The following is a 13720-nucleotide window of genomic DNA, read 5'->3' as shown; positions in this document are numbered from 1 at the left end:
TTTGAAATCATTGTGATGGAATCTTAATAATTGATATTAGATTTGACAGGTAAACAGGAGTGATTAATAAATTATTCATGTCGTGCGCTCGCTTCACCCGGTGAACAATAGACGAAAGATTTCTAAGTGATCGTTTCAAACTTTCTGCCGCGCACCCCTTCGGGGAGTCGGGGGCACTCGCTCTGATGCACGGAGGGGGTACGTGGCAAGACAAACAAACAGACAGACACAACCAGGTGTTCCAAAAGATCTGATCTGGTGTGGTTTAGGATGGTTAACATCAACACCTCCAATCAAAAACGGATGAATCGAGGAAATCCACCCACGTGCCAATCACAAAACACACTTTGGAATTAAATTAATAGAAATAATCAATGATGTTGATCATGATATTTCCATGACAACACAAAGCGGAAAAAAACAAACAATGGGGTTGATTACTTTTTAAATTTAATTTCGTTTCTTATTTAACGAGTTCACCCACTCCCGTCGTGTTATTATCCTGTCTGGGGTATATAGATTCCAGTAGATCTCGGCTCGGATCCGTTAGTCTGTGGGGGAAGCGATGAGCATGTGATGCCCGAAGAACGTCGGGTTTCCTCCCTTTCAGTTGAGTCTTAAACAGCAGGAGCGACTGTTGAAACAAGTAATCGCATGTGATTTATTTTTGATGACATCATAGGTGGCTTCCGAATGACATCATAATTACATACGTCGAACGCTTTATCTGATCAGCATGAAAATTTTTGAGGGTTTTCTCGGCTAAATTATATGGACGGAAGGGGGGGGAGGTTTCTGATGTCATCGGTCACGTGGTTTGCTCGCCTTTTAAAAATATTTTTTAATAGAAAAACCTTAAAAAATCTCCGAAAAGCCTGTCCATGGGGAACAAAAAGTTCTCCACCTATGACGTCATACGTCACATGCTTTTGCAGCTCTGATTTTCTTTTGGAAGAACAAACGTTTAAAAACCTTCTTTTTCAGAACGGCTTGACAGATCGAGGGGAAAACTTCACCCACTTGTTCCTCAAGCCTTGATGATACCAGGGTGCTCACGAATATTTAATAGGTCACATGGTCTGGCAGCCATATTGAATTGTACAAAAACCTTAAAAAAAATTATTTCTCTTGAATCCCCGCTTCATCAACCGACGTGAAACGTCACAGTTACGATGTTGTACTCATGGAGAATATATACATATATATACATATATATATATATATATATATATATATATATATATATATATATATATATATATATATATATATATATAGTTGCGGTTCTCAGAACCGCATGCACACAACAGATAGTTGTCCCGAGTCAGTTATGCCATTAATATACGTGCAGATAGACTCCTTCCTTTTGTGTAGTGGGAGGACAAGGGAGTGCGTTGTGATGGGATATTAGTGAGGTTTATTAAATCATTTTCCCCTCCATTCCACTTCCCACTCTTCCTCTTTTCACTCCTGAGGTAAATCTGCCTCGCTTGCCCCTCGTCTCGTCTCGTCCACCATAACCATGCACCAGCGTCGACCCGAAGTCAGACATGTGCAGCGAGTCACGCAGTAAGGTGGGCGGGCTGCACCAGCTTCTACCTGAGGCTCGGCCCAGGCTGGCGGACAACGTGAGGGATCGGAGCCAGTCGGAGCGCCCGACTCGGGTGATGACGTCGGATTCGGCATGACCCCCTCCCCCGAGCTTCGGGCCCTATAAAAGACGGAGAGGTCCCTCCCTAGAGAATTGAGAGTGTGTGTGTTTCACGCTGTCTCCTGTTCCTCGGCTCCGCCCACGTCTCGTCTTGACGGCCCGCCTCCTGTTCCTCGGCTCCGCCCACGTCTCCCCTTGACGGCCCGCCTCCTGTTCCTCGGCTCCGCCCACGTCTCGCCTTGACGGCCCGACTCCTGTTCCTCGGCTCCGCCCACGTCTCGCCTTGACGGCCCGCCTCCTGTTCCTCGGCTCCGCCCACGTCTCGCCTTGACGGCCCGCCTCCTGTTCCTCGGCTCCGCCCACGTCTCGCCTTGACGGCCCGCCTCCTGTTCCTCGGCTCCGCCCACATCTCGCCTTGACGGCCCGCCTCCTGTTCCTCGGCTCCGCCCACATCTCGCCTTGACGGCCCGCCTCCTGTTCCTCGGCTCCGCCCACGTCTCGCCTTGACGGCCCGCCTCCTGTTCCTCGGCTCCGCCCACATCTCGCCTTGACGGCCCGCCTCCTGTATCTCGACTCCGCCCACATCTCGCCTTGACGGCCCGCCTCCTGTTCCTCCGCTCCGCCCACGTCTCGCCTTGACGGCCCGCCTCCTGTTCCTCCGCTCTGCCCACATCTCGCCTTGACGGCCCGCCTCCTGTTCCTCGGCTCCGCCCACATCTCGCCTTGACGGCCCGCCTCCTGTTCCTCGGCTCCGCCCACGTCTCGCCTTGACGGCCCGCCTCCTGTTCCTCGGCTCCGCCCATATCTCGCCTTGACGGCCCGCCTCCTGTTCCACGGCTCCGCCCACATCTCGCCTTGACGGCCCGCCTCCTGTTCCTCCGCTCCGCCCACGTCTCGCCTTGACGGCCCGCCTCCTGTTCCTCCGCTCCGCCCACGTCTCGCCTTGACGGCCCGCCTCCTGTTCCTCCGCTCTGCCCACGTCTCGCCTTGACGGCCCGCCTCCTGTTCCTCGGCTCCGCCCACATCTCGCCTTGACGGCCCGCCTCCTGTTCCACGGCTCCGCCCACATCTCGCCTTGACGGCCCGCCTCCTGTTCCTCCGCTCCGCCCACGTCTCGCCTTGACAGCCCGCCTCCTGTTCCTCGGCTCCGCCCACATCTCGCCTTGACGGCCCGCCTCCTGTTCCTCGGCTCCGCCCACATCTCGCCTTGACGGCCCGCCTCCTGTTCCTCGGCTCCGCCCACGTCTCGCCTTGACGGCCCGCCTCCTGTTCCTCGGCTCCGCCCACATCTCGCCTTGACGGCCCGCCTCCTGTATCTCGACTCCGCCCACATCTCGCCTTGACGGCCCGCCTCCTGTTCCTCCGCTCCGCCCACGTCTCGCCTTGACGGCCCGCCTCCTGTTCCTCCGCTCTGCCCACATCTCGCCTTGACGGCCCGCCTCCTGTTCCTCGGCTCCGCCCACATCTCGCCTTGACGGCCCGCCTCCTGTTCCTCGGCTCCGCCCACGTCTCGCCTTGACGGCCCGCCTCCTGTTCCTCGGCTCCGCCCACATCTCGCCTTGACGGCCCGCCTCCTGTTCCACGGCTCCGCCCACATCTCGCCTTGACGGCCCGCCTCCTGTTCCTCCGCTCCGCCCACGTCTCGCCTTGACGGCCCGCCTCCTGTTCCTCCGCTCCGCCCACGTCTCGCCTTGACGGCCCGCCTCCTGTTCCTCGGCTCCGCCCACATCTCGCCTTGACGGCCCGCCTCCTGTTCCACGGCTCCGCCCACATCTCGCCTTGACGGCCCGCCTCCTGTTCCTCCGCTCTGCCCACATCTCGCCTTGACGGCCCCCCTCCTGTTCCTCGGCTCCGTCCACACGACGTCGAACCGCCTCCTGTCTCTCGACTCCACCTACCTGGTCCCGTGTACTGCTAAACCTTCCCTCTGGAATAACGACGGTGTTATTTCCACCAGGTGACCAGAGACTGGATCTCCACTTGATATTCTTGTGATTCCGGTTTTTGCTTATGACTTGTAATATTAATCTCATCATTTTATTCAGAATTTTAACGGTTTGGTCGTTTTTCTCGCAACACGATCAATAAATTAGTTTTTCCTCATTGTTTCGTCGGTCACGTGACTGGGGCGGCGCGAATCTGCCGCCGAGAAACCGCGATTCGATGACCTTCGTGATCACGTGGTTTTATTTTCCCGGAATATTTCAGCCTCTCCAGTCACGTGTTCAGTGTCCTCGAGTGAGGACGATGCGCGATGATCCGAGATCTCTCTGTGGAAGATCACAAAGAGAACACCCCGGGATCCACGAGCGGCTTCCATGGAGGACACACGGTCGATCCGAGAGTCCGTCCCTCACACAGCGGGTCCATGGTCGGTTCACCCGAGGACGAGGAGCCCGGACCCGGTACGTGACGTTCACTCCGAACCGACATCTTGTTCTTCCTGGAAGTTTCGTTTTTATTTCACGGATTTGTTTGTGTTTCAGATCCCGTTGTGAAAGTGAAGGTCGAGTCCGAGTTCGTCGATGATTCGTTCCCTCCGTACGAAGGTTGGAACCACAAACTCATTCTTCATGTTCACACAGTAGTTTATTGTTTATAATGATAATTATAATAACAACAAGGAGGTGTCTGTGATCCCCAAATGTTTGTTTTGACCGCCGTTCGACCTTGACCATCAACATTCAGGGATAAAGTGTAAATTAAGAAAAAATAGATTAACTAACACAAACAGAGAACCGGACAGTTTGTAAGAAGTTTTTTATAATGATTTGTAAAGATCATGTGTACACAAGCGGTGTGACGATGTACAAATCCTTATGTCACGAACATAAACCGCCTCCTCGTCAGTCACTTGTCACAGACACGAACAGGAGGCACAGTCATACTGGGAAACAAGAAAAGAAGAGTCAGCGGGTTCATATGGGTCCAAAGAATGTGCAATGGAAACTGTTTTGAGAGTTGCGAAGGGTGAATGTGTGTGGTGTTCTATGAATTGGTGTGAGTGAGGTGTGACAATCAGTGAGCCCTGAAAAGGACGGTTGGTGATTTGTGTTGATTGTTCATGCGTCCAGAGGGAATGAGGTGGAACGGAGATAGAAGACGGAGTTCGTAAGTCAGTGTGTTTGGACGACGTGACCAGGAACTCTCTGCTGGATCTGTCCTTCTGCCTGGTGTTGGACTTCGCTCACTTGTGCTTGTTCTCCAGACACCAACCCGTGTGGTCTCTCCATTCCCAGGTGTACTTTTTCCTGGACTCTGGTTCACACTTTTACAATCCCCATTCTGCTCTCCACCAGACACGCACCTCTTCTCATTTTCCCTTCTCTAAACATCACTTGCACCTCCTCATTCACACACCGTTGACACCCCATTTCCCTCCCTTTTATCCCCGCCGAAGCGACTGGGTTCACGCTGGTCCGTCGGCTGCTCCAGGTATTCTCGAGGTTGCAATCACCTCGAACTGTCTCTATCTTACTTGTTATTCTATTTTCCTCGGGTGCGTGTCTGATGGCGCCTGTCGTGTTGGTGTCATTTAAGAATGTGTAAGTTATATGTATCGGGTGAGCTCCACACTCTGTGCTCTTGTAAATACCTGCATTTCTTTTGCTTCACCCCATTAATCCATGCTGTAGACATTGCTCTTGTCTTAAAACATTTTATTATTGTGCCACATGCCCTTTCCTAACCATAATTATAAATAAACCTGTTTATCTATCTATAATTCCAGCAATCTGTGTGTGTGTCTCTCTGTCTGACTGTCTGTCTGTGACCACTGTTTCTCTACAACCACTAGTCCGATCTAATTGAACTTGCCAGGTCCATTGCTGGGGACCTGAGTATGTGCCTTTTCAAGGTTTAATATTAATCGGACAAGTGGTTCCCAAGTTATGGCCAAGTTAGAGCATGTTCCCCATTTCTGGATAGTGATTTCCGGATTCCGGACATTTCCAACAATGTACGGACTTCCGGATAGTGATGACTTACTGTATTCTCATAATTAATCGATTGCTTATGCTCATTTATAGATAAACACAATGCCCCAATCCAGTCGTCGTTTATGAGAGCGAAGGAACAGTCTGTGTGGTTGTTTGAAAGTTTTTTATTTTTATTTTTTATTTCTCGTACGGCCACGCACGTACGGCCACGCGCGTATGGACACACGAGAGCGAAGGAACGGCCTGTGTAGTTGTTTCTGGCACGCGATTTGAAAGTTTTTTTTTTTGCACGTACGGCCACACACGTACGGGCACGCGAGAGCGAAGGAACGGTCTGTGTGGTTGTTGTTTCTGGCAAGCGGTTTGAATTTTCTTTTTGTACATACGGCCACGCACGTACGGACATGCACTGGTATGATGTACCCAGCTCGTTCTGTCTTTTTCCTATTGGTTCAGCGTAATCCACACACTGACACGTTTCCTGGAAGTTCTGCACCACTAATTTGCTCTTATTAGCTGGTGCATACTTGGCAGCTCCGCTCGGATGTACTTGATACGTTAAGTTCATACAAGTACGCATCGAGGGCACGGAACTCGCTTGGTGTGGTCAATCCACCAGAAACGGAAACACGTGAAGTGGTGTAATCCTGCCAGGATTGGTAATACCAATCAGCGTTCGTGGTTGCTTAGCAACCTGTCTGCACATGGAGTTATCTGTGCCCAGCGGCATCAAGGACGGGCATTCGGGAGGGACCTGAGGGCTTCCCCTCGTCGTGAGCCTCAAACCCCAGATCCGCAACAATTTCAACAACCAAAGTTGTCTTTTTGGAACACCCTGTACAACTTTCACCATACGTCGTCTTTGGCCTTATTTGTTTGTATTGGAAAAGGATAAGTTAAAGTTAACCAGGTTAATTTGAGTAAAGTTATCTGATTGAATTGGGTGCGGTGACGTGTGTGATTGTGACAATATTGTTGTGGGCCGGGGGTCGGTGGCGAGAACGACCGCTGGGTGGGGAAGTTTACGCCGTCTCCCACCGGTCTCCCCAGAATTATAGGCCATTGCTCCGGATAACTCCGATTAATCGACCGTGAAACGCCAATATCTCGACCGCGTGGTGCAGGGTTAATTGTCGAGATCCCAAAAAACCTAAATATCCACACAGTCTTGGCTACCGGGGATTCAAGCCCCCGGCACGTCTTTCTCGAACCGGGTCACTCTACCGACTGCGGTAGGGTTCCGACTACCGAATACTAACTCCGGTTCGGTTGCAGCTGAGCAGAAACTGCCAAATCCGTGCCGGCTGGGATTAACGGATTATCGGGGATGAAACCCCGTCTGAACTCAGACCCTGACCATGCTGGACCAAATAAAGAAAGGACGGAAACGAGCTGGGAACATTTCTAATAATTTATTTACAATAAAAGACAAGGAGGCAAGACTTGAAGCGAATATGCAGAGCAGGAATTTTCAATAAATTCAAAGCACTTACTCAATTCTACTTATAGACGGGCCCACACGCAGTCACACACACAAAAAGAAAAGAACCCCCAGAGTTTTTATTGGACCCTCCAGCCGATGAGAGAGACGAGCTGTGGGTCAGAGTTCGGATGGGCACCTGTGGGTCGTCGAAGGTTCCAGCCGCACGTGTGTGGCTCGTGGCGGAAGCCGCGTGGAACAATCGGAGCTCCAGGGCGGAGATCAGGGTCGCGGACGGGACCCACCAAGGCTCCACGAACATGCTGGTTCACTCACTCTCCAGCCCAACCACCGTCAACTAACTTGTAACCACTCAAGTACTCCAGATCTCTCAGCGCCAACGCCAACAAGAACGACAACCGAGTCTGCTCGGGGATATATTGTTACGAATCCAGCAGCCATTTGCACACAAACAGACAGCAGTCCCGAAGCTTGGTCATTTCGATAAGTATGTGTTTATAGTTAGAATCCCTCCTTCTGTCTAATGGGAATTTCGTGTGTGTGCTACGAGTTATTTTTTAGTTCGGTTTTTATACATCAACTACAGCAGCAACATCCCTCCTTCGCTCCTGCCACCATCGGCCTTCCTCACGCGCATGCGTGCCGAGCACAGACGTGGGCGGGGCTTCCATCGCCTCAGATCAACGCCCAGCCAATGGGAGGTCAGCGTGCCGAAAGCTACGACAGAGCCTCTTCGGGAGGCGGGCCTCCGAGACGCCTCAACACCCCCCCCCCCCTGAGACGCACCGTCCAATCAGGAGGCGAGTGGTGAAAGAATAAATCGCACGGACCTCAAGAGAGTGGTGGTAAAAACGAGAGGACGGCACACAGTGGTGCTCGTGGTTCGAGCGGTCTGTGGTCCTTTGCGGTGGCTCACCGTGGTGGTGGTGACCGAACTGTAGTGGACGTGGTTCGAGCGGTCTGCGGTCGTGGTGGCTTAGTCTCGATCATGGGCCGTGGACTTCGGGTCGTGGGTTCGAGGCCCACCGTGGTGGTTTGGAGTCGGTGTGACCGCACGAGGCGGGAAGGTACCCCGGCCAGGCTCTGGTACCCCAGCTCGCCTTTCTCTCCTGGGCTGAGGACCGAAAATAGACCCACATGGTCCATTTCTTGTGTGTGTGTGTGTGTGTGTGTGTGTGTGTGTGTGTGTGTGTGTGTGTGTGTGTGTGTGTGTGTGTGTGTGTGCGTGCGCGCACACGCGCGTGTGTGTGTGGGACGCCGTCCTGTAACTAGAAACTGTTAAGTGCTTTTCGTTCCTTGTAAATTGTATTTCTTTTATTCGTGATAAATCTGCTCTTTGTGCGCTCCCCTCCCCGATTATTGGTTATTAATAAACCCCCGTGTTAAATGCACCAGCTCGTTTTCTGTGCTTTCTCCCATTTGTCCAGCACGGTGCGTATTGAGAATTAGTGAGGCCGTTTGGGCTGGTAAGTAGTCATTGGGTCCGGCGCGGCTTTGGAAACTTCCACTCGGTTATGCGGGATCCCAGTTGGTGATAGCGACTCGATTCGGACAAAGTCGGCCAAGGGTGTGATTTCCCCGGTAATTTGACGACGTGGGTACTTAGGTATATTGAAATTAGGCAATTGACCCTACCCCACGCCGTTGAAATATTGGCGACCACGGTCCGCTAAGAGACCCATGACCTTAAGGACTTGTCCAAGAGTCACGACCTAAATTCCGGGTGTTCGGTGGGAGACGACTCCACTGCTCCACCTAGTGGTGGTTTATCGCCACCGAACCTCGGCCCACAACAAATTGGTGATCAGGAGTGAGGAACAAAGCGTTCACTCATATGATGTCACAGGTCACATGGTTTGGCAGCCATATTTGATTTACCCGAAAGCCGACAAAAATCTTCTCCAGAACAGCTGGACAAATCGAGAGGAAACCTCACAAAACCTGAACAACTTTATCAATCTAACATCCCCAACATTGACTTAACCTGACACTGATTGTATCTGCGGAGAAGCCGAAACTTCACATTTATGATCCAGTCGTAATGGGGAATGTATGTTTTAAATTTAAACTTGAGCGGACGCATGTTCCGGCAGCCAGATTTATTTAATTTTTCATGTGGGTTTATTTTTTTGTTTTGTTTGTTTTTGACATTTTTTTTTAAAATAAGGTTCACTTGGCTGTTCCTGGATGTGTTTGAGGGTAGAGGAGTACCAGCTGAAATGTGAATCCTATCCAGGTTCCTCCTGATGACTTCATGTTTGCTTTTTGCTTGTTCGGGTTCCTTCTGATTTCTCCAATGCAGGACTCGAACCTGTTTGGTCTTCCATTTGAATTTATTTTATTTTAATCCCATTCTAAATTCAACTGAAAAATGAAGAATAATGGAAATAATGTCACTGGTCAGGGTCAGGTGTCTGGTCAAAGTGGGGCGTCTTGGTACCCGGTCATCACTGCCAGCAGTTATAAAGTGGCAGTTGTCATTACGTCTCTTATTAATTACATAACACACCAGTACACAAACACCACACAGAATACACCACACAAAACAACTCCTGGTGAGTGTCTGCAATCTCTGATTGCTCTTTTTCTTGTTTTATTTTGCATCGGTCATCAGAGTTCATCTTGCTGGTTGGTTATTGGCAATCTACAAACATGTTAAACTCGCAACATCGACTTCTCTTTCCTTTAAAAATAAAGTCGAACATTGAATTTACCTGACACTGATTATATCCCACAATTCTTTGCAGTGAACACATCATGACCGAATTTGTGATGGTGGTTCCTTCTTCTTTGCAGAGAAACAAATGAAATCCGTTTCTTTTACCAACTCTGCACAGTTCTTCAACAAAGAAGATCATTTCAATCAGCATTCCAACCAACGGGGGAACAACAAACGAGTTCACACTGGGGAGAATCCTTACAAATGTTCTTTGTGTTCTAACGTTTTTAGTCAGTTATCAAACTTGAAGAGACACAAACGAACTCACACTGGGGAGAAACCGTACAAATGTTCTGTGTGTTCTCAGGATTTTCGTGACTTGTCGACCCTAAATAGACACAGACTAATTCACACTGGGGAGAAACCGTACGAGTGCTCTGTGTGTTGGAAGGATTTTCGTCGGTTATCACACTTGAATAACCACAAACTAATTCACACCAGGGAGAAATCATACGAATGTTTTGTGTGCTCTAAGGATTTTAGTCGGTTATCAAACTTGAAAGTCCACAAACCAACTCACACTGGGGAGAAACCGTTCAGATGTTCTTTGTGTTCTCAGGATTTTCGTGACTTATCGACCCTGAATAGACACAAACTAACTCACACTGGGGAGAAACCGTTCAAATGTTCTGTGTGTTGTAAGTATTTTCGTCGGTTATCACACGTGAATAGACACAAACTAATTCACACGAGGGAGAAACCCCACCAATGTTCTGTGTGTTCTCAGGATTTTCGTGACTTATCGACCCTGAATGGACACAAACTAGCTCACACTGGGTAGAAGCCGAAAAGTGTTCTGTGTTGTCATTTTTTTCATGAGTTATCAGCCTTGAATAAACATAAGCAAACTCACTCTGGTGAGAAGAGTTTGGTTGTCGATAGCTCTCCTGTGAGTGATTCCAAGTGATGGCAAACCTGTGGCTATAAAGGCAACCAGTGAGGAGAAAGTGAGCAGGTAGAAACTCAACCCTGGCATCTACCTTCCTTGTACGACTCCTCTGAGTGTCATCGGTAACCCCCTGTCAAGCAGCTGAGGTCCGACGGCCTCTTGGGGAAAGCAAAATAGCTGGCTGAAACAAAAATGTGCCGCCCCCTCTCCGGCCTTGTTCCCCTCTCCCATCATCCGTCTGTGATCTGTCCCCCCTATATTTGCTCAGGGCACTCAATGTCCATCAAAAAACCCCCTTCTGGTGAAACTGCCAAAATCAAGAATCACTGCTCACCTTCACTCTTTCATTTCTCTTTTTTCCACCTCTGGAACAAACTCTCATTCTCTCTTTAATCCCACTCCGTCCTCCAGGTCTTCGAAACAGCTGTTCAGCACCATCTCATATCTTCCCCCATCAAAAATCTTGATCTTTACTTTGTCCGTTAATCCACTCCAAACCCACATCCTTCAAATTTCCTGTTTTCCTTCCTTAAAGTCCCTGTAGTACCATCTTGTTTTCCCCATGTACCCCGCCCCATCCCTCTCCCTTCCACTGATTTCCTGTTGGCTCTGTTCTCCACTATTTTGTGCTTCCTCTCCCGTTCCTCTTGTCTCCTGCCTTGTTATATGTTCTGTGTTTTCGCTCTTACACGAGCCTCGACAAAAAACCAATGATAAACAGTCACAGAAAATGACAAAAGGGACCCAGACCCCTGGTAGGCTGAGGCCTAAGTCTGTGCAGCCACACCAAGCAGCCAAAATGTGTGATGAAAAGGATAATGACTGCACCTTCTCCAGTGAGGAAGGGGATCCCTGCCTCATGAGAGGACAATGCCCCACACCAAAGCTCAAAGCAAAAAAGGTGTCGTCTGTTCCACAACCAACAAATATGAGGTTCCAGAACAATAAATTAACAGAACGGGAGCCTGGAGGAGAAGGAAATCATCCTCTACTGCAAAGCAGATTCTATGAAATGAAGCATGGGGTGGGGGGGGGTGAACGGTGGAGGAGAAAGATCCACGAACCAATTGAAGCAAGCAAAGCTGCCAGCCAAGGCCGAAGGTGTTCCATGATCAAAATTCAATTGAACAGCATCAATGGGGTAAAGACACTTCACCCAGGAAAGTATAAAGGAAATAACTATTAAAGCAAGACAACAAGCAACGGAAAACATAAATCGGATGACCCAAGGAGAGAAAATCAGCATAATAATGAAATCCTGGACAAATAAGGAAAAATGGACCTCGGTATATTATGGGCAAGAAGGAAAAATGGGCAATGGGATATGCCAAACGAAAAGGTGTGAGAAAAGGAAATGCGAACACCTGGGAACAGATATTCCGAAGACTATGCCCTGAAAAGGGAAATTATAAGAGGGCAGCACAAAACTCAAAGAAAAACAACATCCTCCAAGGGTAAATATTCACAAAAGAGGAACTAAGAGTAAGAGATGAACAAACTGAAGACGTAATAAGAAGTGACCGGTTACCTATAAATGGCGACCGACCCACCAATACCACAACTTGGGTTTTTGAGGCGACGGTTGGTTCTCTCCAGGGGTCTCTGCTGACTTTCTCAAAGACAAGTTTCCGGTCGTTGTTCGTCATGTTTTTACTTTATTTTGTTGCCTCCGTGTTTACTGTGAGTTCCCAGTTCAGTTTTGTTTTAAAACTTGTGCTATTTGGTGAGTTTTTGTCGGTCTTGTAACATCGGGTTTCCCTGAGGCCGACCCGTCTTCTTGTCGGTGTGCACGATCGTGTTTATTTGTGTTTTCTAATGATTACCCTCGCCAAAGGAGAGGGTGTTGTGCTTGGGTCCGTTTGTCTGTTTATTTGTTTGTTACTTACGAGATCTAAAGATTTCGTAAGTATATTGATGCCTTCCGTTTCTGTTTGTTTGTTTGTTTGTTTGTTTGTTTGTTTGTAGGCAGGATAACTCGAGAACGGAAGAAGCTACCAATGTCAAATTACACCACGTGATTCAGGAGGGTGATGGCTCGTGCTGATTAGATTTTGGTCAAAATCGGTCAAAGGTCAAGGTCACAGTGAGGTCAAATATTCGATTTTTGATGTTTTGGTACAGATAACTCGAGAACGGAAGAAGCCACCAATGTCAAATTACACCACGTGATTCAGGAAGGTGATGGCGAGTGCTGATTAGATTTTGGTCAAAATCGGTCAAAGGTCAAGGTCACAGTGAGGTCAAACTTCCAAAAAATGAAAACTCGAGAACGGAAGAAGCTACCAATGTCAAATTACACCACGTGATTCAGGAGGGTGATGGCTCGCGCTGATTAGATTTTGGTCAAAATCGGTCAAAGGTCAAGGTCACAGTGAGGTCAAACATCCAAAACATTCTATTTTTGATGGTTTGGTAGAGAATCATCGTAGAAACTTCTGGTTTGCTTCGCTACCTTCTCTCCAGACAGCTTCTATTAGACAAGGTCAGAGGTCAAGTTGACGATTTCGTAAGTACCAGTCTATGACTGCTTGTTTGTTTGTTTGTTTGTTTGTTTGTCTGCACAGACCGTTTATGCTTTTCTTTGCAACCGCTCGCCGGATTGAGACGAAATTTTCACCGGAGGTGCGACGACTCATGTCGAATGTTTTAATGATAATTAGGACGTCATAAGTCACGTGGTGTGGCAGCCATATTGGAAAAATGGAAGAACTTTGGACCTCTGTGTCTCTGAAACTGCACAAAGGAAAAAAAATTGAAACTTGGCACATGGCAAGTACTCCTCATGGGGAATGAGTGATTTTTTTTTATGACGTCAGAATTGCATATATAGAACGCTACATCCAATCAGTATGAAAATTTTTGAGGGTCATCTCGGGATACAGAAAAATATTTAATAATGGCGTCATTAGTCACGTGATTTGTCAGCCATTTTGTTTAAAAACAAAAAAACCTTCAAAAATCTTCTTCTCTGAAGTGGCTGAACAGATCGAGTTGAAACTTTACACGCATGACCGCCTATCCATGAGGAACAAATGGTTCACACATATGATGTCATAGGTCACATGGTTTGGCAGCCATATTG

The 13720-nt window shown here is 48.7% G+C and overlaps 1 protein-coding gene across 2 annotated transcripts; it reads left to right on the top strand.

The window, feature by feature from the left end:
* The first annotated feature begins 3427 nt into the window (after nt 1–3427).
* Nucleotides 3428–10626, top strand: LOC147008274 (uncharacterized). Of its 2 annotated transcripts, none has more exons than XM_085865156.1 (4): nt 3428–3608; nt 3850–4056; nt 4138–4200; nt 9827–10626. In XM_085865156.1, the coding sequence occupies exons 2-4, from the start codon at nt 3906–3908 to the stop codon at nt 10528–10530; spliced, it is 918 nt and encodes a 305-aa protein (XP_085721282.1). In that variant the 5' UTR covers nt 3428–3608; nt 3850–3905; the 3' UTR covers nt 10531–10626. The 2 variants fall into 2 exon arrangements, with proteins under 2 accessions (XP_085721282.1, XP_085721281.1); XM_085865155.1 differs by having other exon boundaries at nt 3429–3608; nt 3860–4056.
* The last annotated feature ends 3094 nt before the right edge of the window (nt 10627–13720 follow it).

Source organism: Eptatretus burgeri, chromosome 20, assembly GCF_056783735.1.
Source record: "Eptatretus burgeri isolate ZD-2024b chromosome 20, Ebu_testis_v1, whole genome shotgun sequence".
NCBI classification, from domain to species: Eukaryota; Metazoa; Chordata; class Myxini; order Myxiniformes; family Myxinidae; genus Eptatretus; species Eptatretus burgeri.
This window is presented reverse-complemented; position numbering and strand designations above follow the sequence as displayed.

What these genes read in the sequence shown, in the direction of transcription:
- LOC147008274 (XM_085865156.1), top strand. Translation starts at nt 3,906, where the DNA reads ATGATCCGAGATCTCTCTGTGGAAGATCACAAAGAGAACACCCCGGGA. An exon ending in GGACGAGGAGCCCGGACCCG is followed by an intron (nt 4,057 to 4,137) that starts GTACGTGACGTT and finishes TTTGTGTTTCAG; the next exon opens with ATCCCGTTGTGAAAGTGAAG. An exon ending in TTCGTTCCCTCCGTACGAAG is followed by an intron (nt 4,201 to 9,826) that starts GTTGGAACCACA and finishes TCTTCTTTGCAG; the next exon opens with AGAAACAAATGAAATCCGTT.